This window comes from Phascolarctos cinereus, unplaced genomic scaffold (genome assembly GCF_003287225.1).
Source record: "Phascolarctos cinereus isolate Bilbo 61053 unplaced genomic scaffold, phaCin_HiC Scaffold_3;HRSCAF=262, whole genome shotgun sequence".
NCBI classification, from domain to species: Eukaryota; Metazoa; Chordata; class Mammalia; order Diprotodontia; family Phascolarctidae; genus Phascolarctos; species Phascolarctos cinereus.
Window position 1 is genome coordinate 204,158,344 of NW_027555736.1, and position 27,401 is coordinate 204,185,744.

At 40.1% G+C, this 27,401-nt stretch overlaps 1 protein-coding gene across 1 annotated transcript in view; it reads left to right on the plus strand.

Moving 5' to 3' along the window:
* The window catches only part of RIN3 (Ras and Rab interactor 3), a 156,315-nt gene that overhangs the window by 93,914 nt on the left and 35,000 nt on the right, over positions 1-27,401 (plus strand). Inside the window, 4 exon segments of the mRNA XM_021000293.2 lie at positions 4,044-4,135; positions 20,069-20,364; positions 20,367-20,837; positions 20,839-21,763. Coding sequence (XP_020855952.1) covers positions 4,044-4,135; positions 20,069-20,364; positions 20,367-20,837; positions 20,839-21,763 — 1,784 coding nt within the window.

The following is a 27,401-nucleotide window of genomic DNA, read 5'->3' on the forward strand; positions in this document are numbered from 1 at the left end:
GAAACATCCCTCTACCGATGCAGGAAAGCACCTTCTCTGCAAATTATAGTCTTAGAGGAGTTCCTAGAGCAGTGAGAGGTTAATGAGTAACTTGCTCAGGGTCACATAGGCAGTGTATTTCAGAGGTAGAATATGAATTCAGCTCTTCCCAGCTCCCATCCTGGCTCTCTATCCACTATGCTACAGTATTCTCAAAGCCATTCTTATAATTTCACATTAATTCCAGAAGTCTGATTTTATGTTTATGGCTGATGAAAAGAAAAGGAAGAAAGAAATAAAAGCCTTCAGTAAGTGAATGGTGAACAAGGGCTCTAATTTTCTCTTCCAAACCTCAAAGAACTCTGGGAATTAGTCATGGTCGGTATTACCCCGTTTTTTAAACATGAGGGATCTGAGGTACAAAAGATGAAGTGATTTGTCCAAAGTCACACAGCTGGAAATGAGTCTGTGGACTCTCTGGGTTTCCGTCTTTGGTGCAGTGGATAAGCTCCTGGCCTGAAGTCAGGAAGATTCATCTTCCTAAGAGTTCAAATCTGGTCCCCATATACTTACCAGCTGTGTGGCCCTAGACAAGTCTCTTAACCTCTGTTTGCCTCAGTTTTCCTCATCTATAAAATGAGCTGGAGAAGGAAATTGCAAACCACTCCAGTATCTCTAACAAGAAAACCCCAAATGGGGTCACAAAGAGTTGGACACTGCTGAAAATAACTGAGCAACAACAACTCCTGCCTTTCTCCAGTGAAGTCTACTTCCTGTTCCTCAGCCTCTGCAACAAGGGCTTGAATTCCTATTTACACTGATTCCCAGAGACATTAAGCAAAGACTTCCATTAGAGAGAAAAAAGTCACTATTTTCCTTTGCAGCCTCTCAGCAGATGTTTTCCAAGTGTCATGTTAAAGAGCATGTCTTGACTTAATTGTCTGATAAATATACATCCATGGAAGGAAGGAAGGAAGGAAGGAAGGAAGGAAGGAAGGAAGGAAGGAAGGAAGGAAGGAAGGAAGAAGAAGGAAGAGAAGAAGAAAGAAAGAAAGAAGGAAGGAAAAAGAAAGAAGAAAGAAAGAAAGAAAGAAAGAAGAAAGAAAGAAAGAAAGAAAGAAAGAAAGAAAGAAAGAAAGAAAAGAAAGAAAGAAAGAAAGAAAGAAAGAAAGAAAGAAAGAAAGAAAGAAGAAAGAAGAAAGAAGAAAGAAGGAAAGAGAGAAAAAAGGAAGGAAGGAAGAAAGAAAGAAAGAAAGAAGAAGAAGGAAAGAAAAGAGAGAAAAAAGGAAGGAAGGAAGGAAGGAAAGGAAGGAAGGAAGGAAGGAAGAAGAGAAAGAAAGAAAGAGAGAAAAAAGGAAGGAAGGAAGAAAGAAAGAAAGAAAGAAGAAAGAAGGAAAGAAGGAAAGAGAGAAAAAAGGAGGAAGGAAGGAAGGAAAGGAAGGAAGAGGAAGGAAGGAAGGAAGAAGAAAGAAAGAAGAAAAGAAAGAAAGAAAGAAAGAGAAAGAAAGAAAGAAAGAGAGGAAAGACAGAGAAAAAAAGGAAGGATGGAAGGAAGAAAGAAAGAAAGAAAGAAGAAAGAAGGAAAGAAGGAAGAGAGAAAAGGAAGGAAGGAAGGAAGGAAGGAAGGAAGGAAGGAAGGAAAAGAAAGAGAAGAAAGAAGAAAGAAAAGAAAGAAAGAAAGAAAGAAAGAAAGAAAAGAAAGAAAGAAAAGAAAGAAGAAAGGAAGGAAAGAAGGAAAAGAGAAAAAAAGGAAGGAAGGAGGAAGGAAGGAAGGAAAGGAAAGAAAGAAAGAAAGAAAGAAAGAAAGAAGAAAGAAAGAAAGAAAGAAAAGAAGAAAAGGAAGAAGGAAAGAGAGAAAGGAAGGAAGGAAGGGAGGAAGGAAAGGAAGGAAGGAAGGAAGGAAGGAAGAAAGAAAGAAAGAAAGAAAGAAAGAAAGAAAGAAAGAAAGAAAGAAAGAAAGAAGGAAAGACAGAGAAAAAAAGGAAGGATGGAAGGAAGGAAAGAAAGAGAGAAAAAGGAAGGAAATAGCACTTAATAGTGTTTTAAGGTTTGAGAAGTGCTTTTACATATGTTATCTTTTAAAAATATTTTATTTTATTTTTGTTATGTTTGAGATCCAAACTGTTTCCCTCCTTCCCTCCCAGTCTTACACTAGAGAAGGCCAACCTTTGAGACATATATGTATATATGAACCTACACAACAGATAGTTCTTTGTATCAATTCTTTCCCCAGAGGTAGGTATCATTGGCCTTCATAAGTCCTTTGTAGTTGATCTGAATATTCCCGTAATTCAGAACAGCTTAGTCATTCACATTTATTCTTCAAACAGTATTACTCTTCCCATATACAACATTCTCTTGGTTCTGTTCATTTCATGTGAGTTTTTCCATGTTTTCCTAACATTAACCTATTCATCATTTTGTACAGCACAGTAGTATTCCATCACAATCATACACTACAATTTATTCAGCCATTCCCAATTGATGGGCATCCCCTCAATTTAAGTTCTTTGGCACCACACATAGTTCATCTCATTTGATCTTTACAACAACCCTGAGAAGTGGGTGCTACTATTATTCCTATTTTATGGATGAGGGAACTGAGGCAGGAAGAGGTTAAGTGACTTGCCCAGGCTCACACGTCTAGGAAGTATCTAACTTTAACTGAAGTCTTCCTGACTCCAGGTCCAGAGCTCTATCCACTGTACGACCAAGCTGGGAAGAAAGGAGCATTTATTTGGTGCTTAATATGAGCAAAGCACTGGGGATACAAATAGATTCAGTAGGAAAGTCCCTGATGTCGAGGCCTAAAGGGGTTGCTGGGAGGAAGAGCTGATACGTTGAATGACAGAATCATGGTCTAAAAAAATCTTGACAGGCTAGGATGGTGGACCAAATCCATCCAATAAGATAAATCTAATAGAGAAAAATGAAAATCTTACTCTTGGCTTCAAAAAGCCAACTTCACAAGTTCAGAATAGATATGGCAGAGGCATGGAAAAAGAATCTATTCCACTGAAAATCCCAGAGTTTTTTAGTGGACTGCAAGCTCAATGAGTCAACAGTGCAACCTGGCAAGGAGGGGGAAAAAAGTTGATCGTATATAAAGTGATGCAATGGGTAGAGTACTAAGCCTAGAACTGTGAAGACCTAAGTTCAAATGCAACTTCAGATATTTATTAGCTGTGTGAACTTAGGAAAGTCACTTCAGTTTCCTCAACTGTAAAATGAGATAATAATAATAATACCCACCTCTCAGGGTTGCTATGAAGATTAAATGAAATAATATTTGTGAAGTGCTTAGCATAGTACCTGACATGTTGTAAATGCTTAATAAACCCTTTTTTTCTTCCATATCTTAAATTACATTAAGAGATGTATATGGGCATTAATAATCCTATAACTGGAATATTGCACTCTGTTTGGGGAGCAGCATTTTAGAAAGGATATTGACACATGAGAGTGCAAATAGATGAAGCTGACCTGGGTGGTGAAGAGACTCAAGATCACAACATATGAGGAGCAGTTGAAAAAATGAGGCAATGTAGCCTAGACAAACAAAGACCATAGGGAACATGGTAGCTGTTCTCAAGTATTTGAAGGGCTACCATATGGAGAATGAACTGGACTGGTTTGGCTTGGCCCCACAGGACAGAGCTAGGATCAGTGGGTGAAAGCTGCAGAGAGGCAGATGTAGGCTTTATTTGACCAAAAACAAAACAAGACAAAAAAACTAACAACTAGGGCTGTCAGAAGAAATACGACTGTTACTGTTATTCCTCACAGCGAAGGAATTCATAGATTCGTTAGACATTTGGCATGAAATGTACCTTAGAACATAATGTGTTGGAATGTCAAACCTAAAATGCTATGGCTCAAAGAGTCACTGGGATATTATTAACACTAGAAAGGCTGTTAGAAGATGAAAGGCTGTTAGAGTAAAGGGGACCTTTAGGGACCATCTGCCATTTATGAGTTCCTCAACTCTTCCCATATATTTTTCTCTTCTCCCCTTCTCTCTCCCCACACTCCCTCCGCCTCCTCCCATGTGTGTTCCTATACAGAGATTTGCTGCCCTTCACCTTAAGACTGCCTCAGGCAATTTTGGAAGCCAACAACTTTAAAGAACTTGAAACCATCTCTAACCTGGGGATAGGTAAGTCCTCTACAAGGGATGGAACAGCTGAGACTTTAATAGAGCAGTCTTTGGGTCCATTCCAGGCCTACATTAGCCAAAAGTAAGCTGGATTTCTTCTGTCCCTTATCCTGGAGCCTTAGGTGAAAACCCCATGGACATGTGCACAGGGTCATGTGAAGTCAGACACAACTACATAACAGTAAGTCTACCCTGTACCTCAAGTATATCGCCTGCTTGTCTTTACTTATACTATTCTATATGCCTGAATGTGCCTTATATACCCCCTATCCCCCTATTCCCACTAATGTATCTTCACTTTTTAAATTCTATCCTATCCCTTGAAGCCAATTCAGGTGCCCCGTGTTCCAAAGTTGTTCTCCAGTCATTTACAGCTCTTCATGACCCCATTTGGAGTATCTTGCAAAGATACTGGAGGGGTTTACCATTTCCTCCAGCTCAGAGGAAACTAAAGTAAACAGGATTAAGTGACTTGCCCAGGGTCACATAGCTAGTAAGTATCTGAGGGCACATTTGAACTCAGGCCTTCCTGAGTCCAGGCCTAACGCTTTATCCACTGCACCACCTAGTTGCCCCCATCCCAAATAATGGTGCACAATTATAAACCACAACTAGGGTGTCAAGAAAGCACATTCCCTAGAAAAGTGAGTAGACCTGAAAATAAGATGCATATTTTAAAGCAATCCTACCTCTCCTCCTTTTCCCCTTTACACGCTTGGGAGAGTTTTATCAATGACAGGATCATAAGTTTAGAGTTGTAAAGAATCCTAGAGGTCATCGAATCCAAGCATTTCATTTTACAAAGGAAGAAATGATCCCCACAGAGGTTAAGTAACTCGCCCAGGCTGACAGCCTGAATATGCCAGAAGAAAGACTTGAACTCAGCTCTTAAATTATAGAATCATAGGTTTAGTGCAGCTATTGAATCTAAGCTCCTCATTTTACAGATGAGGAAACTAAACCCCAAGGAGGTTCCTTTCTTAGGGCCACATAGCTAATTAGATAGATAGATAGATAGATAGATAGATAGATAGATAGATAGATAGACAGACAGATAGATAGATAGACAGACAGACAGACAGATAGATAGACAGATAGACAGAGATAGATAGATAGACAGACAGACAGACAGATAGATAGATAGATAGATAGATAGATAGATAGACAGATAGATAGACAGATCTATACATAGATCTCTATATAGATCCATCTAACTATATCTCTGTCTATACACATATCTAAGGCAGAATTTGAACCCCGTTCTTCCAAATCCAGTATTTTATCTCCACTCTATTATTCTGCCTCTCTCTTCCTCCCAGGGCAATGCACTATAATAGCACTGGAATTAGGACGCCAGGATTCAGATTCTGGCTCAGGCTAGCCATGTTTGGGCCTGTCATTAAATTCTTCTCATCCCTAAAATGGGGATGATAGTCCTTGTACTACCTACCTCACAGGGCTGTTATAAGGAAAACATTTTGTAAGCCTAAAGTCCCATAGAAACGTAGGTTGTTATTATTTCATTTTTTAAAAAGTAAAGAACCCCCGCTGAACTTAGATTGAGGCATCTTACTGAAGCCTAAGCCAATCACAAATGGTTAAATTTGGGGATGTTTACCTCATCTGCAGCCTGAGGAGAAGTTACAAGCCTCAGGGAGAAAAAAAAAATGGCCCTACTGTAGTTGAATTTGAAAAATGCTGATCACCCCAGAGAAAAACACATTCCATTATGGAACCAGACACCTCTTTTATCCTGGGACAGCTCAGGAGGGATGACGAGCTCCCAGCTGCATCTCATGACATGGATGTCATCTCTGGGGTAGGTGTTGAGAAAGTTGACAGCACTTAAAATTCTGCCGTTTCGACATTCACTTCCTTAAAATCTAGGTTCAAGTGAAACCCGATGCTCATGTGTCTTGGGAAATTGGATTGTCCTGCTTGTACATAGAATTGTCAAGGGTCTGAGGGCCTACTCTGGCAACATGTGGTTTTCTGAGGCCAGAGCTCTGAGAAGAAGCGCTGCCTAGATTATTTTTTCATCATATTAGTGTACAAGTATGTTTTCCCATGCCTCCTTATCTCTGTCCAAGGCCTTCTCTTTATTTAAGGGCCAACTCAGATGTTATCTCCTCTATGAAGCTTTTCTTGATCTACCTACCCCATCCTCCTTAAATGTCTCACGGTCAAACCTTAGACCACCCTTTTTCTCATTTTCCCTTATATCATGCCATTTGTTCATTTGGACCCATACCACCCCCAATTAGATTGTAAGCTCCTTGAGAATTGGGTCTGTCTTATATTTCTTCCCATTGCCCAGTACAGCGCCTTGCAGATACTTAAGAAATGTTTTTAATTGAATAGAATTGATGAGACATTCTGTACTAGGGAATAAGAGATTGCATTTGGCTAGCCTACCCTTTGTCAGAGCTAGAGTGGTTCATATGCCTTGGACATTGTACTGGGGGGACTTTGGCTTCATTTTTGCTGATATTGTGACTAAAACACATAGATGTGCTTGGTCCCCTACCCATGTTCCATTCCCACTTGTAACCTCCCATTAGCCTCATTTCCTTTCCCCTTCTGACTCTTCCTTTCTCTTCCCCCAGTTCTTCAGTTTAATAGAAAGATTCATTCCACCACAGAGCCCTAAGGCTACCCCTGTTTTCAGAGAAAATTGATCGTTAAGCACTTCCTATGTGCATAGCACATTATTAGAAAGCTGTGTGGGTTATGAGATCAATATGACCCTTTGGTCAAAAACTTGCATGACAGGAAGAATAGGGTACATTATGGGCAATTCCTTGCTTCTTTGGTTCATGGTCCCACCCCTGTCCCCCACCCCCCAACTTGGGAAGCCTGGATTTTCCCATGTATGCATGAGATGTGAGAATTGTGAGGGGAGGCAAACAGAATCACAGCATCTAAATGTTGAGGGGCAGCTAGGTGGCACAGTGGATAGAGTGCCGGCCCTAGAGTCAGGAGGACCTGAGTTCAAATCTGTCCTCAGACACATAATATTTACTAGCTGTGTGACCCTAGGCAAGTCACTTAACCCAATTGTCTCACACACCCACATATGTATATATGTGTATGTGTGTATATATGTGTGTGTGTGTGTGTGCGTGTGTGTATGTATATAAAAATCTAAGTGTTGGAAGGGACCTCAGAGGCCATCCCATGCCTCACCAAGATTCTCAACAATGTCCTCCAAAAGTGGTTGTCCAGCCTCCTCTTGAGGCCCTCCAATGAGGGAGAGCCCACCACTTCCAATGGCAGCCCATTACCCTTTTGGACAGTATAAGACGGTTCTAATTGTCCGGAAATTTTTTCTTATGTCCAAACTAATTCTGCCCCACTGCAGGTTCTACCTGTTACCCTCATCTATTAGTCTTTGGGGACTTACCCTAGCAAATATAAACACTCTTGTATGTGAGAATCCTTCAACATTTGGAGATGACTTTTGCATTCTTTCCCTCACTCTGTCTTCTCTTCTGCAGGTCAAATGTCCCTAATTTCTTCAACTGATTCTCTTATGACATATTTCCTAGTCCTCTCACTGTCCTCCTCTGGATGTGTCTTTCCTGAAATAGGGTGCCCACAAATGAATTCAGTCTGACTTGACTAGTGCAGAGAATAATAGAATCTTTGTTCTAGACACTTTACCTTCTTAATGTAGCCCAGGATACTAATTGTTTTAGGGGATGCTTTGTAAGACCTATTATCTAGCTGTGTCTCTCCATCTTATACTTGTGAGGTTGATTTTTTGAACCCAATTGTAAAACTTTACATTTGTCCCTATCAAAATTCATCTTATTTACATCAGCCATCGTTCTGGCCTGCAGAGCTCTTTTAGAATACAGCTTTGCTCAGGAAATATGTTACCTATCCCTTCAAGCTTTGTTGTCTCTTTCAAATTTGACAAACATGGCATTTATTCTGCCTTTATTTAAGTCACTCATTAAAATGTTAACCAGCATCAGGCCGATGACAGAGCATTCCACGAGGGAGTCCTTCCAAACTGTCATCATCTCATCAGTGGCTATTCTTTTGATCTGGTCATTCAGCAACTTCCAAATCCACCTCAATATACCATTTTCTAGCCCATATCTCTCTATCTTGTCCACAAAAAGAGAGGACAAAACTCTGAAATGCTTTGTTGACAGTTGTACAGGGAAGACGTGAAGTGTCCTGGAATTAGCTCCTACCAGCTCTTAAGAGAGCTTATTGTTAAGTTTTCTACGTAAGCATTTTAACCCTAGAAATTGGCAAATCAAATCAGGGCATGATTTATTGTTTTGTTGATTAACTAGACTTAAGAAAGTGATGGGTTCTAATCCAACCTCAGAAATAACCTAGCTCTGTAACCCTGGGCAAGTCACTTAACCCCAACTGCCTAAAAAAAAAAAGAAAGAAAAAAAAAGAAAAGAAAGAAAGAAAAATTTTAAAAAAGAAAGTAGTAAAGAAAATGTTAATACTGAAGATTAAACTTCAAAATGTATCTTGCATACATTTTGTGGTTGTTAAACATTTACAGGGCCACTGTAACATGATATATCTGATATGATCTTAGTATTTGCATAAAAGATTCTGCATTTTATTATGCTGATTTTTTGTTGTAATTAACTTATATATGTGTGTGTATATATATATTTTACCTCTTATTTAATTGAGTGACTGTGAAGGAGTGAGCTGCTATAGAGAATCAACTTTAAAAGCTGATCTGAGCCCCTCTAACATCTTGACCTCTTGATCAAGAATATCCTCAGTGCACAGATAGACAATTTTCATAATAATTTTGTAGAAATGAGAAACAAGGCATTTGCTTCTGTAGCTGTTGATGTCTTCTTTGTTGCCTTTTAAAGGTAAACAATAGTAACATATAACATTTTGCCTTCTTTTGGAATTTTCCTCAGTTTGTAGTTTCTTCACAATCTCTGAGTGCTTTTAAATCAGTTTGACTCAGTAGACATTTGGTAAGCACTTATTAAATATAAGGCACTGTGCTATATTCTGGCAATATAAAGACATGTACAAAATAGTGCTTCTTCAAGGAGCACAAATACGCATAATGCCAGGAAATTTAAAATTTGATTATAGGATTTGAGTTGGAAGGGACCACAGAGATACCTAGTTCACCTCTCATTTTATGAAGGAGAAAACAGAAGTCTAAAGAGGTTAAGTAAATTCCTCAAGGTCAGTCACATCGGTAGTAAGTTAACAGAGGCAAGATTTGAACACAGATCCTCTGACTCCAAATCCTATGTATTTTCCATAGCATTTCCCTACATTCCATATCTATCACTAACTTCTTCTTTATATGTTTGTTTGCTTTTTTCTCTTTAACTTCAGTTTTTTAAATGTCACTACCCTCTCTCATAGTATATTAAGTACTGCTAAGATGTTAAAATCTAGATGTAGTGACTCAGTTGTCAGCAACTATAAGTCTACATCTCCATAGAAATGCTGAAGATCTACTCCATTTGTGGTCCTCCTACCAATCTGAGACAATGATGTTCATAACAGACAATAATTTTCCTCTGTGAAGATTTACAATCAAACTTGTTCTCTAAATTGTCCTTGGCACTCTGATTGGCAAGGAATTTGCCAATTGTTTATTGGCTAAGCAAACTTCTTGGCTTTTTTTGGTTACTTCATTGAAATAACTATTTTATATCATTTAAACACCTAAAGACTGGTGGTAATCAAAATCAGTGTCTCTAGTTTTATCGTTTCCCACTTTTCATATTATTTTAATAGGTTAAACTAGAGCTATTGTAAATGTTCTAATTGTTTTCATCTTTATATTTCCTTCTAATTTGATATTGATTTTTACTTTTTCTCTAATCAGCCAATCATTTTATTCTCATGTAAATAAATGATATAAGATAGTCAATTTCATTTTTTGTGATGTTGAGTCCTCAATACACCGATCACTTTTTGATGATCTTCTTGAAGAAAAGCTTCATTAGGGGGTGACTAGGTGGTGCAGTGGATAGAGCACCGGCCTTGGAGTCTGGAGGATCTGAGTTCAAATCTGACCTCAGACATATAACACTCACTGGCTATGTGACTCTGGGCAATTCACTCAACCCCAATTGCCTCACCAAAAGGAAAAAAAGATTTCATTACATATAGCTGTTTTGTTTGTTATTTAGTCATGTCAGTAATTACTAACTCTTTGTGACTCCTTGGAGTTTTTTTGGCAAAGGTACCAGAGTGGTTTCCTTCTCTGGCTCATTTTACAGATGAGGAAACTGAGGCAAACAGGGGTAAGTGACTAGCCCAAGATCACACACCTAGTTAGTGTTTGAGGCCCGATTTGAACTCAGGAAGATGAGTCTTCCTGACTCGAGGCTCAGCACTCTACCCACTTCGCCAAGGCTTCTGGAATAATTTGTGTGCCTTTGATGCCTTCCATTTCTTAACTACGAACCATATTTACCAACATTATTTTTACTATCTTCCCTCTTTATCCACTTATACAATGAAGTCACCAATTATCACAGTATATGTCGATTTGGTTTGGAAAAGCTTTTCATTTCTTCACAAAATTTCTTCATTTTTCCATCCTCTATAACAGATGACAACAAATGAGTTGCAATTATCTTCCTGGTAATCTATTTGTTGTGCTTTTTGAACATTCCAAATGAGTTGCAATTATCTTCCTGGTAATCTATTTGTTGTGCTTTTTGAACATTCTAAAGTGAGATGGTCAAGTGCCTCTTGAAATTATGTTTCTTTTTGCCCTTGGGCCCAGTTAAATGACCCATGCAATCTCCTTCCCTGAGCCTATGGTGCTGCCTTCAGATCTCCACAAAGGGGCCATTCCTGAGGCCCTGGGGAGAACCTCTAAAATGACCACTTCCACACCTGAAATGAGACATGAGCAGAGATAATTAACGGGGACCTTCAAGAGGAGGTGTCATGCCAAGGGCTAAGATTGTTGTGAGGCCTCTGGACACCATGCCCAAGGATTTGCCAATGCCTGGTATAGCATGAAATGTTTTTCTGCTTCTCCTCTGCCCACTTGCTACCCAGCAAAGCCACTAAGGAAAACCACTAACTTCCCCTTTTTTCTGAAATGTCACACACCCAAACTGCCCCCACAGTTCACTGGCATGTTCTTTGCATGCTACTAAGTATCCCAGCTGCCATAGGAAAGGAACTATCTAGTGGTTGGTCAATCAGTGATCTCTTCAGGAGCAAGGTTACCCATGACATTCAGCCAGTATCCATCAGGAGCTGGCTCTCGAGGCCATATGGCTCCCCAATATCCTGGTCCATGTTCTCAGACACCCAAACTCCAATCCTCCTTCCCATCAAACTTTCTGCACAAAACTTTCTAAATAACTGTGAAAAATGTGCTCCTTTTAAAAATTTATTTCTAAGTAACATAGACACATGAAAAACTCATAATCTAATGACACTTTAATGTTTACAAAACTCATTATTCTCACAACAGCCCCGTGAGGTAGATAATATAATCATTATTATCCTTACTTTACGGATAAGAGAGCCTGAGACACAGTAGCAATTTAAGTGTCTTGCCATAAGTCACAGACCTAGCTAGTGGTAGAGTCAGAATTTGAACTCAGGTTTCTTAAGGACTAGGTACTTTTTCCACTCTAGCATGATGCATTATCATCATCATTTTACAAAATGAGGAAACTAAGCAGTGAAGTTACTTGCCCAGGTCATGTTGTCTGACTCTTCGTGACCCCATTTAGGGTTTTCTTGGCAGAGATAGTGGAGTGTTTTACCACTTTCTTCTCCAGCTCATTTTACAGATGAGGAAACTGAGACAAACGAAGTTAAATCACTTGCCCAGGGTCACACAGCTAATAAGTGGCTGAGGCCCTGTTTGAACTCAAGTCTTCCTGCCTCCATGCTTGGAACTCTATCTATCCACTGCACCACCTCCTACCCAGGGTCATAGAGCTAGTAAGTACAGACCAGGATGTAGTCATAGCAATGGCCTTTAGCCAATCATGTAGGAGTTGTTTGCCCTTGGGCATCCCTTATGTCCCTTTCTCCTTCCCTGCCCTGCTTTCAGCATCTTCTACATTGCACTGATCACCTGGCCAGGACTCTTGTCTTTCTCATCACACCTTTCCTGCCCCTGTGTCTCATCCTCTCACTGCCCTGCTTTGGGGCTAAGCTGATAAATGAATCCAGATTTAGGTTTAGTGGCTAAGAATCTCACAGAAAACAATTGCATTTCAGTTGAGATCTTCATGATTTAAAAAAGAAGCTAATTTTGTGGGAATCTGAAGGAAGGTTGTTTAGAGGGAAGGAGGGAGGGAGGGAATTGTTTGGCCAGGAACACTTTTGCAGAGCCCTTCAATTTATGGTCATCTATTTTAGCCAAGTGTAATGCCAGTCTTGTGTCCAATGCCCCCTCCAGTAGAAAAGAATCTATTGTAATCAGAGCAATAGGAAGTTAAATCTGGAACCGGGCTGGGGATCATGGAACACCAAACCTCAGGGCTTGAAGGAATTGTCGAGATCATTTAGTCCAGCCGTGCCATTTTACAGATGAAGCAACTAAGGCCCACTTGTGTAAAGGGAAACTGAGAATTCATTTGATTCCTGTGTTGACACTGCCCTTGACACTGACTAAAAAGTTTGAGAATGGGAAGTTACAGTAAGTATAAATTATTTCCTCTAAAGTAGTTCCCACACCCCAGAAAAGAAGCCCCTTATACGGAAATATTTGGGTCTTTGTAATCTTCTTGTGGGTCATGATAATTTTATTAGAATTGACTGGTCTACCTGCTTTTCTGTGCTCTTCCTATATATTTAAGTTTTCATAGAATTTGGGGGTTACAAAACACCTCAGAAGCCATCTAATTTACCCCAAACATGGATCTCCTTTGCAACATCTTCTTTCCCCTCTCTACCTCATTTGATCCTCATAACTACCCTAGGAGGTAGGTGCTTTATTATCATCCCCATTTTACAACTGAGGAAACTGAAGCAAACAAAAGTTAAATGATTTGCCTGAGGTTATACAGCTAGTGTGTGAGGCTGAATTTGAACTCAGGTCTTCCCAAGTCCAGGGCCAATGCTCTATCCACTATGCCAACTAACTGCCTTTTAAAAAATTTAATTACTGTTTTAACAATTATTTATTTACCATAAATATTTAACATTTGTAAAGCACTTTAAGTTTTGTAAAGCATTTTATATATATTATCTCACTGGATCCTCACAACTCTGTGTGGTAGGTGTTGAAACAGAGGCTCTGAGACTTGTTCAAACCCACAGTTAGTAAGTTTCGGAGGTAGGATTTGAACTCATCTTCTTGATTCTAAGTCCAGTGTTTTACCCACTATGCTATTCTAGCTGGTGTTATTTATAAAACCTTGGGCAGGTGACTTAATTTCTTTGAACCTCAATCTTTTCATGTCAAACAAGTGAGTTTGAGCGGATGATCACTAAGGTCCCTTCTATTTTTAAATTCTATGGTCATAATTTCCACCTGGATGCTTCCAGTACAGTGTACTCACTACCTACTGATGTAGCCAAAACTTCATTTATAAAGAGCTTTCTTATAATATGCCAATATCTACCTCTTCATAACTTTTATCCTTTGGCAGAAGATAAGTTTCTTACTGGAACAACAAAAAACAAATTTGTTCTCTCTTCTGTATTCAATTCTGTTTCACAAATATATATTAAATACCTACTATATGAAAGGGCCTTTTCTAGGTTCTGGATTTCAAAAATAGATGTGATAGAGACCCTTCTCTGAAGTAGCTCACAGTCTACTGGGGAGGAAGAACTTGTGTATGTAAGTAACTAGAATGCAAAGGAACAGACAAAAAGCTCTGAGAAACCTGAGGAAGGAAGTAATACCTTCAGTTAGAGGAATCAGGGAAGGCTTCATGGACAAAGTGACTCCTGAGTGGGGACTTGAGAAGACAGAAATAAGGGGTGGATGGAATCCATTCCAACATGAGTAGCAAATGGGAGATGATGGGATAAAAATAGGGGTTGACAGGTAGCTTATTTTGGCTACAATATATGAAGGAAAACATTATGGAATAAAATAAATATTGTAGGTCTTGAACACCAGGATCAAGAGTTTCCATATTGAATATAATGTATTTACCTTACATTCAATAATAATAATAATAGAGAACATCATGGTCACCTGCTTCCAGAGGTATTCCAGGTCGACAATGTCATTTTTTTTTCTAGTGGGTAATTTTTATTTTTGGCAAAATGAAAGTTCAGCTTCTTACACACAAACCAAACTCTCAGACTCCCAAACTTTTACTGTGCATGTGTGTGTGTGTGTGTAACTATATTTGTATCTATCTGTCTATCTATAAATATGTGTGTGTGTATGTGTGCGTGTGTGTGTGTGTGTGTGTGTGTGTATCTATATATAAAGATAAAGTATCCTGGCCCCCAACTTTTTAGGCATAAGACACAATAAAATTGTATCAAATTTTCAAGTTATACAGGCTAGCTGCAGTATACATACCATAAAAAGTTAACAGAATTAATACACATTCGGGGGCAGCTAGGTGGCTCAGTGGCTACAGCACCAGCCCTGAAGTCAGGAGGAACTGAGTTCAAATCTGGCCTCAGACCAAACACTTGACACTTATTAGCTGTGTGACCCTGGGCAAGTCACTTAACCCCAATTGCCTAAAAAAAAAAAAGAATTAATACACATTCAATAGTTTCAAGTGTACCTATGACACATATATACATGTTCATTTTTTTGTATTGTATATTTTGTATCACATGTATATTTTATATGCTACCAATTTCATAGCACACAACATTATGATTAAGCAGATTTAAAGTATCTCCTAACTAGAATGACTTTTAAAAATGATACTAACATATTTTTATGTGTAAGCCAAAACAAATATTTTTGTGGGAGGGGGAGGTAAAAGCAAAATATATACAAATTGCCAGGCCTACAAAGAGTTGGAATATTAAACCCATAAAATTCTTCAAAATAAAATATTCTGTTCAACTGAGTACCACTCCTATTTAATAGTTTAGTATTTTGATTGTTCAACAGTACATTCAAATATAATTGTATTCTGATCAAAATGTTATTGAATTATATTTATTATTTCAAAATGGGAACGCCTAAACTATGCCAATCTTTACATTCACAATTAGAAGGTTAAAATTTTCAGTCAAGATAAATCTTGTCTCTTAACTTAATAGTTTTAATGCAAATTAGGAGTTGGGAATTATTAGACATTTTGAGCTTTATTTAACTGTTTTCCTCATAAGCTACGGTGTTATTTCTAAAATATGGCACCCAAGGGGCAGCTAGGTGCCACAGTGGATAGATCACCGGCCCTGAAGTCAGGAGTACCTGAGTTCAAATCCGGCCTCAAACCAAACACTTGACATTTACTAGCTGTGTGACCCTGGGCAAGTCACTCAACCCCAATTGCCTAAAACAAACAAACAAATAAATAAATGAATGAATGAATGAATAAATAAATGAATGAATGAATGAATAAATAAATAAATAAAGTATGGCATCCAGAAAGTAGCCTCAGTGGTCCACATATAATGTATGCGGGATGAAGAACAATGGGACTGTTGCCTCCTTTGTTTTTTTCATGAATGCCTAAGCTTACTTTGGCTTTTTTTGTGCTGCTATGTTACACTGTTAATTGGTACACTTAAACCCCCAGATCTTTTTTTTCTAGTCAACTACTAACCATACTTTCCCCATCTCGTCAATGTACAGTTGATTTTTAAAAATTCAGGTCCAAAGGTGTGCTGAAGTCAGCTATACAGAACCCAAGACCTCATTGTTAAATCTTTAGTGTAAGCATTTATACCTCAGAAATCAGCAAATAATAGAAAGCAGGGCTTGATTTATTATTTAATTGATTGTCTAGAAAGTGATTGAGAAAATATTAGCAATGCAGATCAAATGTAAAAAGTGTGTCCTGGACACACTTTGGGGGGAGAGTTCATTGTTAAACATTTATTAGCACACTCCTGCATGTATCCTTATTTAATTTCTTCTTCTATTTGACCTATTGTTCTAGCATATTGAGATCTTTTTGTATGTACAGTTAGTTATCCCTTTCACATTTCGGGGGTTCCCCACAACCTGGAAAATCTGTATAAAATCTTTTGGCCTGCCCTTTGTACCAGAGAAGAATTCTGAATTATTATGGCATTAAAAGATAAAATATGTTGATATTATACAATGCTGTGCATATATTTTATGCATTTCTGAGCTTCTAAATTTTTTCTGTGTCATCTGCTGATCTTTGCATGTCATCTGTGGCTTCCATAAAACTCCCCTAAAATTCCCATTTAATTTCTTATGCTGACCCACAATATATCGAAACCATAATGGGGAAAGTCACAATGTGGAGGGGATAACTTTTTGGCCTTGTTGCCAGGTGCTACCCAGAACCAGCACAATACAATCTTATCAAAGTCCATTATTTTCTGTTAGCAAAGAAATAAGATTTGTTTCTTTTTCAAAAAAATAAAAACTACTTGGAAAACTGGTAGCAAGAGTTCCCTTAGATTAAAATCGGCACCAGCATTTATACAGTCACTAGATTCATTTGGAAGTAAGGGGTATGGGGAACTTAATAAACATTTATTGATCAATAAACATTTATTAAGCACTAACAATTGTAAAGCACTTAGCACAGTGCCTGGCACATAGTAAACACTATATAAATATTAGTGATGATGGTAATGATGATGATGGTGGTGGTGGTGGTGGTGATGTGCCAGGCATTGTGCTAAGTACTAGGGTTAAAAACTTTAAAAAAAAAACACTTCCTGACTTTAAGAAGCTTACAATCTAATGAAGGAAGACAAAAGAAAACTGAGGTGAGGGGAAGGTTACCAACAGAGGATATGTGGAGCAAGGGCATGGTTTACACAGAATTGAAACCAAGCAGAGCAGCTGGTCTGAAATTCTGAGCCCTCTATAAAAGGAGACTTTGGGAGTGTTTTGCTTTGCCTTCCAGCCATCGTATCAGAGGGACAACTGAAGTTCATGAAGAGGTTTTGAGTGTCAAAGCTGAAGCAATAATCATGATGATGGTATTTGCGGTAATGAGCTTATCCTGAGGAAGGCATGATATCTCAGAGTCAAAACAGAGAAGAGGAGCTGGTGGGAAATAAAGAGGAAGTAATAGAATTGTTCGTTGTAGACATCCTTTTTCCAAGAAAGCTGAAATAGAAAACAGCTACCATGAAAAATTGGAATCAAAAGCAAAAAATTTCTTTCCCTTAAATAGGAGAGATGAAAAGTGCAGGTGGCATGCTGAAAGACTGTTATGAGTATTCATTTGATAGATAGTGTTGACTTTTTGCTAGTGAGGGATTTGAGGGTTGCTGTTCCCTTTGACCTCACTGATAAGTCATTGGTCTTGGAGATGAGGTGGGAAGGCATACAGTGTTCTTAAATCCTTAGAGTTCTTCAGAAGATTCACAGAATTTCAGCTAAGCCTGTCTGGTTCCTGTTCTCCAACATTAGGAACCTGGCTCTTTCAGGGTCTTTTTACATAGAATATTGTGGCTCTATATGGCTCAGTCCTTGTACTTACTCTTGACTTGGCTGAAGACATAGATCAATCAATAAACATTTATTAAGTGCCTACTATGTGTCAGGCAAAACGTCTCCTCAAATTTGTGGGTAATTTCAAATGGATACATAGCTAATGCAGAGAATGGCTGAATGATTACCCTCTCCCCACCCCACAAAATTCTGACAGGTGGAAATGTAGAAACTAGCAAGATATAATTCATTAGGGATAAATATAAATAGATATTACAGGTATAGGATATATGAGATATAGTTGGAAAAGTTCCCTGTGAAGAAGACATGGAGGTTTTAGTGGATTGCAAGCTCAATACTCAGTGGCTCCATGGATAGAGGGCTGGACCTGAAGTCAGGAAGACCCAAGTTCAAATCCAGCCTCAATTGCTTTTACTAGCTATGTGACCCTGGGCAAGTCACTTAACCCTATTTGCCTCAGTTTCCTCATCTGTAAAATGAGCTGGAGAAGGAATTAGCAAACCACTCTAATATCTTTGCCAAAAACAAAGCAAAACAAAACCAAAAACAAAAAACCGAACGGGGTCTCAAAGAGTCTGGTGTTCCTGAAATGACTAAATAAGCCCAATACAGTGTCACAAAATCAATTTTTAGCTTTAATAGCTTAAAACTACACTAAGAAGTTTGGGATATCCTTTGTTGTTCAATAAATAGGTAGGTGGTAAAATGCAATGGTGACAAACTCAAAAAGAAACTGATCCCTGTGGCTGCTGCATATTGACTTAAAAAACCACAAATTGACATCATTTATGTTGTAATGTATTTTGTTCTGTTAGACATTTCCCAATTACATTTTAATCTGGTTCTTGCCTTCCTCAGGTGTTTTGGGAACCATTTGCAGCCTCCTTTAACATCTCTAGTATAGAGGATACAGTGTTGGTTTTAGAATTAGGAAGACCTAAGTTCAAATTCAGCCCCAATTACTAGCTGTGTGACCCCAGGCAAGTCACTGAACCTCTCTCATCTATAAAATGAGAGCATTGGACCAGATGGCCTCTAAGGCACCCTCCAGATCTTAGTCTAATGAACATGAAGCAGTAGTGTATTGTGGTGACCAAAACAAAACTATTGCAATCTCAAGCTCAATAAGGGGATGATGTGTAGAATAAAAATAATGATCATTCTTGGTCAGACTACAAATAGACTATTGTGTCTAATACTGGGTACCATATTTTTTTTTTTGGAGGGGAGGCATTTGGGGTTAAATGACTTGCCCAGGGTCACACAGCTAATAAGTGTCTGAGGTCAGATTTGAATTCAGGTCCTCTTGACTCCAGGGCTAGACCCTAGACCACCTAGCTGCCCATTGGGTACCACATTTTAGAAAAGAAAAACATTTACAAAACTGGTATATATCTAGAGATTCTTGAAAAAAAATGCTCTCTCTGCATTCAGGATTGTAAATTATTATTCTAGTTTCTTGCCAAGGGAAAAAAGGTTATCAGTAAAAGTACTTTAATAAAAAAATATTCTCTGAAAAAGAGTATTTTGGTTTATCCCTCTCTAATGCATTCATCACATAATATCATATATTATAGATATCTGTGTATAAGTCTTCTCCCTGAATTAGTTCCATGAGGTCAGGGGCCATGCCATATGCAAACTCTATATCTCTCTCATTCTGTCTCTCTGTGTCTGTCTCTCATTCTGACTCTCTCTCTCCTATTCTGTCTCTGTCTCTATCTTTCTCTCCCTCTCCTCTCTTTACTACCTACAAACATAAGTTTGCAAACATAACCAGAAGTTCAAACACCATTTGTACATAGCTATTTTCATTAGTAGAGATTGATTGTAGGTTGTTGTTTTGAATTTTAAAGTCTGTTTTGTAAAAAAGAAAACAAAATTAGTAAAGTCATACTCTTTTGATGGATACATGGCATCTAACATACTATTGTAAAGGAGGAAGAGACCTTAGAACAAAGAACGTTAAAACTTAGACTATTAGAATTATGCTCTCCCCACCATCTGCAGAGACACTTTAAAGATCATCCAGTCCAGTACCCTCAAACTTGAACCTGGAGAGGGTAATTCACACAGCTAGTATGTGAAAAGTCAGGACTAGTATCACCAGCTTCATCATTGGCTCCCCCATCTCCTCAGTACCCATGACCCCAACCAAAGACCTGTTTGTGGGTTTTGTGAGGTGCTTCTGATTCCCCTAAGATTCAGGAAGTGCCATGAAAGCTAGAAAAAACAACAGTGAAAAAGAGGGGAAACAGTCAAATAAACTTTTCCCACTGTCCTCTCCTGCCCCATCCTCTATATAAGGCTTCCTCAGTGCTTCCTCAGCATTTCAGTTGACTAGGAGCAGAACTTATTATATCTCTCCTCATTTCCCTTCCTTCACACAGGTTTCTGGGACTCGTCTCTCAATCCTCGGAGGAGAAGTACCACTGGGGAGCTCCCAAAGGGCTCAGCTCCGGCTGCACCCCTAGCCACCAGCCTCAGATCCTCACCACGTTATGCAAACTGCTCATGTGAAATTGAGTTGTCAATAGGAAATGACAGATTGTGGTTTGTGAATCCTATTTTTATAGAGGACTGTAGCAGCTCACTACCTTCAGAAGAACCCCTACTTCAAAGCTGCCCAGCCACTTTGGTTCCCCCTGTTGCTACCTCACCTGCTTCTATAAGAACTCCTCGAAGGCGGCCACCCCCCCTCCTCCTCCTCCTCCTCTTCCTCCTCTTTCTTCTGCTCTTGCTGCTGCTGCTGCTGTCCCCCTCTCTGCCCCTGCCCCTACTGTCTCTGCTCCTGCCTCCACTGCCTCTGCTGCTGCTGTCCCCCTCTCTGCCTCTGCCCCCCCTGTCTCTGCTGCTACTTCCCTCTCTGCTCCTGCCCCTGCCCCTGCTGTCTCTCCTCCTGCTGCTGATGCTCCTCTCTCTCTTTCTGCATCTTCGCTTTCATCAGTTCCTCCACCCTGCCTTCCAGTTGCTATATCCTCTGCACCTCCTGCAGAACTTCCTGGAAAGTCTGGCCAGCAGCCTGTGACTCCCTGTGAGAAGGTCCCGCCCCGTCCTGTTAACCTAGAACATATTAGTGAAGACATTAAAAAGGAGGCCGTGGTGCCCAACTCATCCCCACACCTCCCGGCATCCAAAAAGAGCACCCGGCCAGCTATTCCCCCCTAGGAGGAGGCTCTCAGAGAGGAATTCACTGGAAGACAGCAGTATGGTGAAGACTGAAGCGGGGGATGGGATTGAAGGAGTGAGGTGGCAAGGGGAACAGCAGGGTTACTCCAGGACCATCCCCAACAGCCTTTCAGTCCAAAAAGCAACAGGTGCTCCCAGAAAAGCTATGGAGCAAGTCCCACAGGTGGAGGAGCTGTCCAAGGTCAGTGGTCTGGGGAATGGCCCTGAGCAACAGAAGAAGAGTAAACAACCTCCCGTCCCACCCCCAAGGAAGAAGCGGATTTCCCGACAGCTTGCTTCCCACCTCCCCAGCCAGCCAGAGAACCCTGAACCCACAGGTGAACAGTTATATGGACAGCCTGCCTCACCTCTCCCCGTGATCAGCTCCCCTGCCCAAGAAGGCCCCACTACCCATGTGGTGACTCAGTGGGAGGCCAAAGGCACACCCCAGTCCTTAGGTTCTTCAGAGTTCAAAGGCTCCGTGGCTTCACTGGCTGACAGCCTGGGGACATCAGTCCTCCCCCCAGATCAGGACTCCTACTCGACCAGCAGCACAGAGGATGATCTGGACCACTTCAGCAGCCCCAACGTGAAGAAGAAGTCCTCCGTGATCCTGGGAAAAGCCAAACACCGACTGTCCTTTGTGAGTTTCTCCAATGTCTTCAATGCCTTCCTTTCCAGCAACCGTAAGCTACAAAAGAAACTGGTGGAGTTGGCCCAGGACAAGGACTCGTACTTCGGCAACCTGGTACAGGACTATAAAGTGTACAGCTTGGAGATGATGGCAAAGCAGAGCTCCAGCACAGAGATGCTCCAAGAAATACGAATGATGATGACCCAGCTGAAGAGTTACCTGCTTCAGAGCACTGAGCTGAAGTCTTTGGTGGACCTTACCCTTCATTCGGAGGAAGAACTCGGTAAGTGCTTAGCTAGAGTGGAGACCCTGCAAAAGCCTGTCTTTGGTGGGGCATGCATGGGGCTTAAGGAATGGGACGTGGTTGTGCTGGAATCTTATAACCATACTGTTCTACTCTATCTGCTCTCCTGCCCCACCCCTCAACACCTACTCCAGTAATGATAACGGTTTACCTTTCTGTAGCACATTAAGGTTGGCAAAGTGCTTTCCTCACAGCTCTCTGACTGAGGTGATATGAAGATCATTACCCTTATTTTGCAGTTGAAGAAAACAATGGTCAGACAGGCAAATGACTTGTCATAAGTCACAGAGCTAGTAAAAAAGTGGCCAAGCCAGGATTAGCATTGTTGTTGTTGTGGTTGTCATCATCTAAGTCCTGAGGAAGGAAGAGGGACAGTCGGTGCAGCAGGTTAAGAGAGGATGCAGCAAATGGGAGACAGTGGGGAAACGGAAGTGAGAGAAGGTTCATCAAGAGAGAGGGGGGAATCTGCAGCTGAAATGGCATGGGGCTGGAGGAGAGAAGGGAACAACTTTGTGTGTGTGTGTGTGTGCGTGTGTGTGTGTGTGTGTGTGTGTGTGTATACTATTTCCCTCTCTCCTCCTGCCCCTGCTTTCTCTTCTGCTGCTGCTCCAGTGTATGTGTATATGTATACATATACATATACATATACATACACATACACATACACACACACACACATATATATACACATCCACATCCACAAATACATGTTGTTTTTCAGTTGTGTCCAAGTCTTTTTGACCCCAGCTGAGGTGTTCTTAGCAGAAATACTGCAGTGATTTTCTGTTTCCTTCTCCAGTCCATTTTACAGATGAAGGAACTGAGGCAAACAGGGTTAAGTGACTTGTCCAGAGTCACACAGCTAGTGAGTATTTGAGGTCAAATTTGAACTCACAAAAATGAGTCTTCCTGACTCCAGGCCTGGTGCTGCCCATACATACATACACATACACAATAGAATTATACGTGTATGTGCATATATTTATAAGTATATACACATACATGTATGCATGTGTGTAGTATATTTGCATATGTAGCATGTGCATCTGTGCACATGCACACATGCACATATAAGCATATTGTACATTTCATATAAACCAATGAACAGATGCATGCATATATGTATACATATAACACGTGAGTATTATATGTGTAATTAATAATAGCTGGCATTTATAAAGCACTTTAATGTTTGTAAAGTACCATGTATATTATCTCATTCGATCCTCACAACAACCCTAGCGGGGCAGCTGCTATTATTCCTAGGGGAGCAGGTGCTGTTATGATTGCCCTTTTATAGATAAAGAAACTGAAGTAGACAGAGGTTAAGTGACTTGCCCAGAGTCACACAAGTAATAACTGTCTGAACCTGGACGTGAACTCAGGTCTTCCTGATTTCAAGTCCAGTGCTCTTTCTGCTGTACCACCTGCCTGCCTATCGATTGGAACCCAGGGTGTCTGAACTACTGAAATTAGTCCCAACTACAGAATCTGAGAAGTTCTGTGTATCAAACTGGTGCATTTGGTTTGGTACGTGAAGATTCCTTTGAAAAGGGAAACTTGCAACTTGTTAAGTAAAATGAGTGATAATAACATATCACAAGATTTCGAGTTGGAAAACACTTGAGAGGTTATCTAGTCCAAACCCCTTATTTTTATAATTGAGGAAACTGAGATTGAAAGAGGCTGAAAAAATTTGTCCAGAATTAACCAGATTTAAGCAAAGATTTGAACCCAGGACTTCAGACTCAGACACTGCCTCAGTTTTGCATAGTGCTTTAAGGTTTACAAAGCACTTTCCTAGTAAGTATCAGAGCTAGGATTTCAGTCCAGTTATCTCCAGCACCAGTCACCACTTAATATCACTAAAGCCAGTGATGACACCTGGCTTAACTGATCAATGCTTAACAATCAGCTCTTTCAGGAAAAAAAAATGAAGGCACAAAATACTTTTAAGCTTAATTTGCAGAGGTGGCACAGTGGATAGAGTAGTGCTCTTGGAGGCAGGAGGACCTGAGTTCAAATCTGGTCTCAGAGGCTTACTAGCTGTGTGACCCTGGGCAAGTCACTTAATCTGCCTTATTAACATTTTCTCTATTACTTTCTCAAGTCTAGATAATAATAAATAAATCAATAAAAAATAAATCAAGACCTGGTTTTATGTCGTTTGCAAATTTCTGAGGTGTAAATGTGAATGGTAAAAATTTAACGATTGGTTCTTGAGCTGATGTTATGAGCTACATAGCCCTGCCTCCACAGCAATTTCATGTCTTAGCCCTTGGGTAAAATTGTGAAACTGAGTTTTGTACTAGATTATAGGTGTCATGGGCTAACTAAAGGATCAGCTGCTTCTTTGAGAAATCACTCTGTGATTGTAGGTGATGTAAGGAGACAGTCAGAACACAGGCAGAAGTGTTTACCAGTTTCAGATTTATAGTAAACAAAACTGTCAGTCTGTGAGTGTGCTGTGTTACACAGGAAAGCTGACGAGGGAAAATTCAGAAAAAGAGGAACTAAGGGTAAACACTGTATAGAGTAGCTAGCTGGGAATCAGGCACCTGGCTATGTGGGTAGAGTGGGGGAGGATGATAGGAGGACACATGGTGGTGACAGAGGCATGGGGTGGTTTGACCTATCTCATTGAGAGGTCCCTAGGCTTATGAGTACCAGGAAGACCTTTTTGTAGAATATTTGTGCTGCCTGTGTGTAACTCATCTGGGAGAATCTACTAGCACAAATACATTCTTGGGAATAAATCCACAGCTAAGGAATAAGAAATAAGATAGGCAGTGGATCAAGGATGAAGAGGGCCCTAGTGAAGGGAAGACACTAAAAGGGAGACAGGCGGACAAAGAGGTATGGAATTGAATAACTGAGGGAAGTAGGTAGGAATTATATCCTGCCGTGTTTTATAGATTTGTAAATAAAGGATCTTTTAAAAATTGCTTTTAATTTAAACATCTAGACAAACACGACATAATTCACAGTAATCTCCTTACTATGGTGGCATGCTCCCTTTTTATGATGGGGATAGCACCTGGCCCAAGGAAAAATCAGGCCCAAACCTAGCTCTAAGGACTGAGTAGAGACATCTGATTGATGGGGGGAGTGTTGGGGAATAAATAAGAGCTTGGGTCCTGGCCCAAAACAGTAAGACTCCCAACCCTTCTCCCTGGTCATGGCAGGACAAGATCTGGGAGAAGTGGTATCATCCATGGCTAATAAATAATAGAGCTGCAAGTCCAGACCCTGTCTTCTAATTCTATGAGCACTGTTTTTCCATTACTGTCTGTCCAGGAAGGATTTTGGCCCTTGGCCATCAAAGCAGTACGGCTGTAGGAAACCCAAGTTTTATGTGGTGACTTTCTGTAATGGACACTCAGAGCAGTTCTGAGTAGGAACCTTCCCAGCATCTCTCAAAATAATGCCCATAGATGAGTAACTGTCTTTTTACGAGACCACCCCTAGTTATGTCTGTGTGTGACGCTCCCTTAGCGTGATAAGTAAGGCTGTTTATTATAAGAGTAGTGAATGGTGGAGGAGATAACATCTTATATGTCATACCCATGCTTCAAGAAACCCAGGTGTCTTAAATCTAGCCTGGAAAACTATAGAATGATTCTGAAAGATTACTCTGGGATACTGCTACCATGTGGTGTGAGACTAGGAAAGAAGACGGGCTTTTCCTTAGGTTGGGGTGCTCAGAAGGGATGCTATGTGTTGGGAAGCACAATTCCAGAATTCTAGGGTTTGAAAGCTAGAAAGGACCACATACAGAGAATGTTAGAGCTATCAAAGCAGTATGGCTGTAGGAAAACCAAGTTTTATGTGGTGACTTTCCATAATGGACACCCAGACCAGTTCTGAGTAGGAACCTTCCCAACATCTCTCAAAATAATGCCCATAGATGAGTGACTGTCTTTTTATGAGACCACCCCTAGTTATGTCTGTGTGTGATGCTCCCTTAGCATGGTAAGTAAGGCTGTTTATTATAAGAGTAGCGAATGGTGGAGGAGATGACATCTTATATGTCATACCCATGCTTCAAGAAACCCAGGTGTCTTAAACCTAGCCTGGAAAACTATAGAATGATTCTGAAAGATTACTCTGGATACTGCTACCATGTGGTTTGAGACTAGGGAAGAAGGTGGCCTTATCCTTAGGCTGGGGTGCCCAGAAGGGATGCTATGTGTTGGGAAGCACAATTCCAGAATTCTAGGGTTTGAAAGCTAGAAGGGACCATATACAGAGAATGTTAGAGTTCCAAGGGTGGCCTTGGAACAGAGAATGTCAGAATCATAGAACGCAGAATGTTAGCATTGGAAGGGACTTTAGAATGTAGACTGTTAGAACATAAAATATAGGATTGTCAGAGCTAGAAGGAACCTTAGAAAATTATGCTAAGTGCTAAAACATAGAATGTTTAAGTTGAATTTAGAAGTAAAATGTTAGCAGTGAATGGGACCTTAAAAATCATAGAATAGAGAATGTTAAAGCTGAAAGGGATTTCAGGTCCACCTCTTTCCTTGAGGCAGCTAGGTGGTAAGAGTAGACAGAGCATTAGGCCCAGAGTCAAGAAGACCTGAGTTCAAATCCAGGCTCAGATATTTACTAACCATGTAATCCTGAGCAAGTCACTTAACTTCTGTTTGCCTCAGTTTCCTCAACTGTAAAATGGGCACTTACCTCCCAGGGTTGTGGTAAGGACCAAATAAGATATTTGAAACATATTTAGCAAAGTGCCTGGCATATAGTAGGTGCTTAATAAATGCTCATTTCATGGGGCAGCTAGGTGGCACAGGGGATAGAACACTGGCCCTGGACTCAGGAGGACCTGGGTTCAAAGCTGGCCTCAGGCACAAAACACTCGCTAGCTATGTGATCCTGGGCAAGTCACTTAATCCCATTGCCTAGCAAATAAAATAAATAAATGCTCGTTTCCTTCTTTTTACAGATGAATAAGCTTTTGGGTCACTTACTAATTGTGATAGAACCAGGACTAGAGCCTAGACTTCCTGACTTCTTCACTTTCCCCTGCACCAGTTAGAAAGCAAAAATGCCTACAATAAATAAAAAAAAATTATAATACTCTCTTCATGGAGCTGAAGGTGTATCAGAAAAGCAACTAAGTAAGCTCCATTGGAATGCATTTTTAAATAATACATTAGCCCCAAATGAGAATCAATCACTCAGTAAGTATGTATTGACAGCCACTTTGCAGCAGGTGCTGTGAGAGAGACAAAGTGTAAGACAAGATACAGTCCCTGTCCTCAGGGAGCTTACAGTTTACTTGCAGAAGCAAGACACATGAATTTTTTTTTTAATTACAAGATGCAGTAGATATAATATATTGAGTGCTTAGGTGCATGGTATATGAATACATAGGAGCATAGAGACAATAACGACAAATATTTATTAGAGTAGAATCACAGTATTTTTAGATTTAAAATAGAGCTTAGTCGTGTACAGTCAACTCATTTTGCTGCTAAGAAAAATGAGTCTGAGATAAGGGAAGCAATTTACCCAAGATCACCCAGCAAGTTAACAGTAGCATAGGTGCCAGAAGCCTGGTCTCTGGTTCTGCACTAGTGCTTCTGACATGGTCTGACCTCACTAA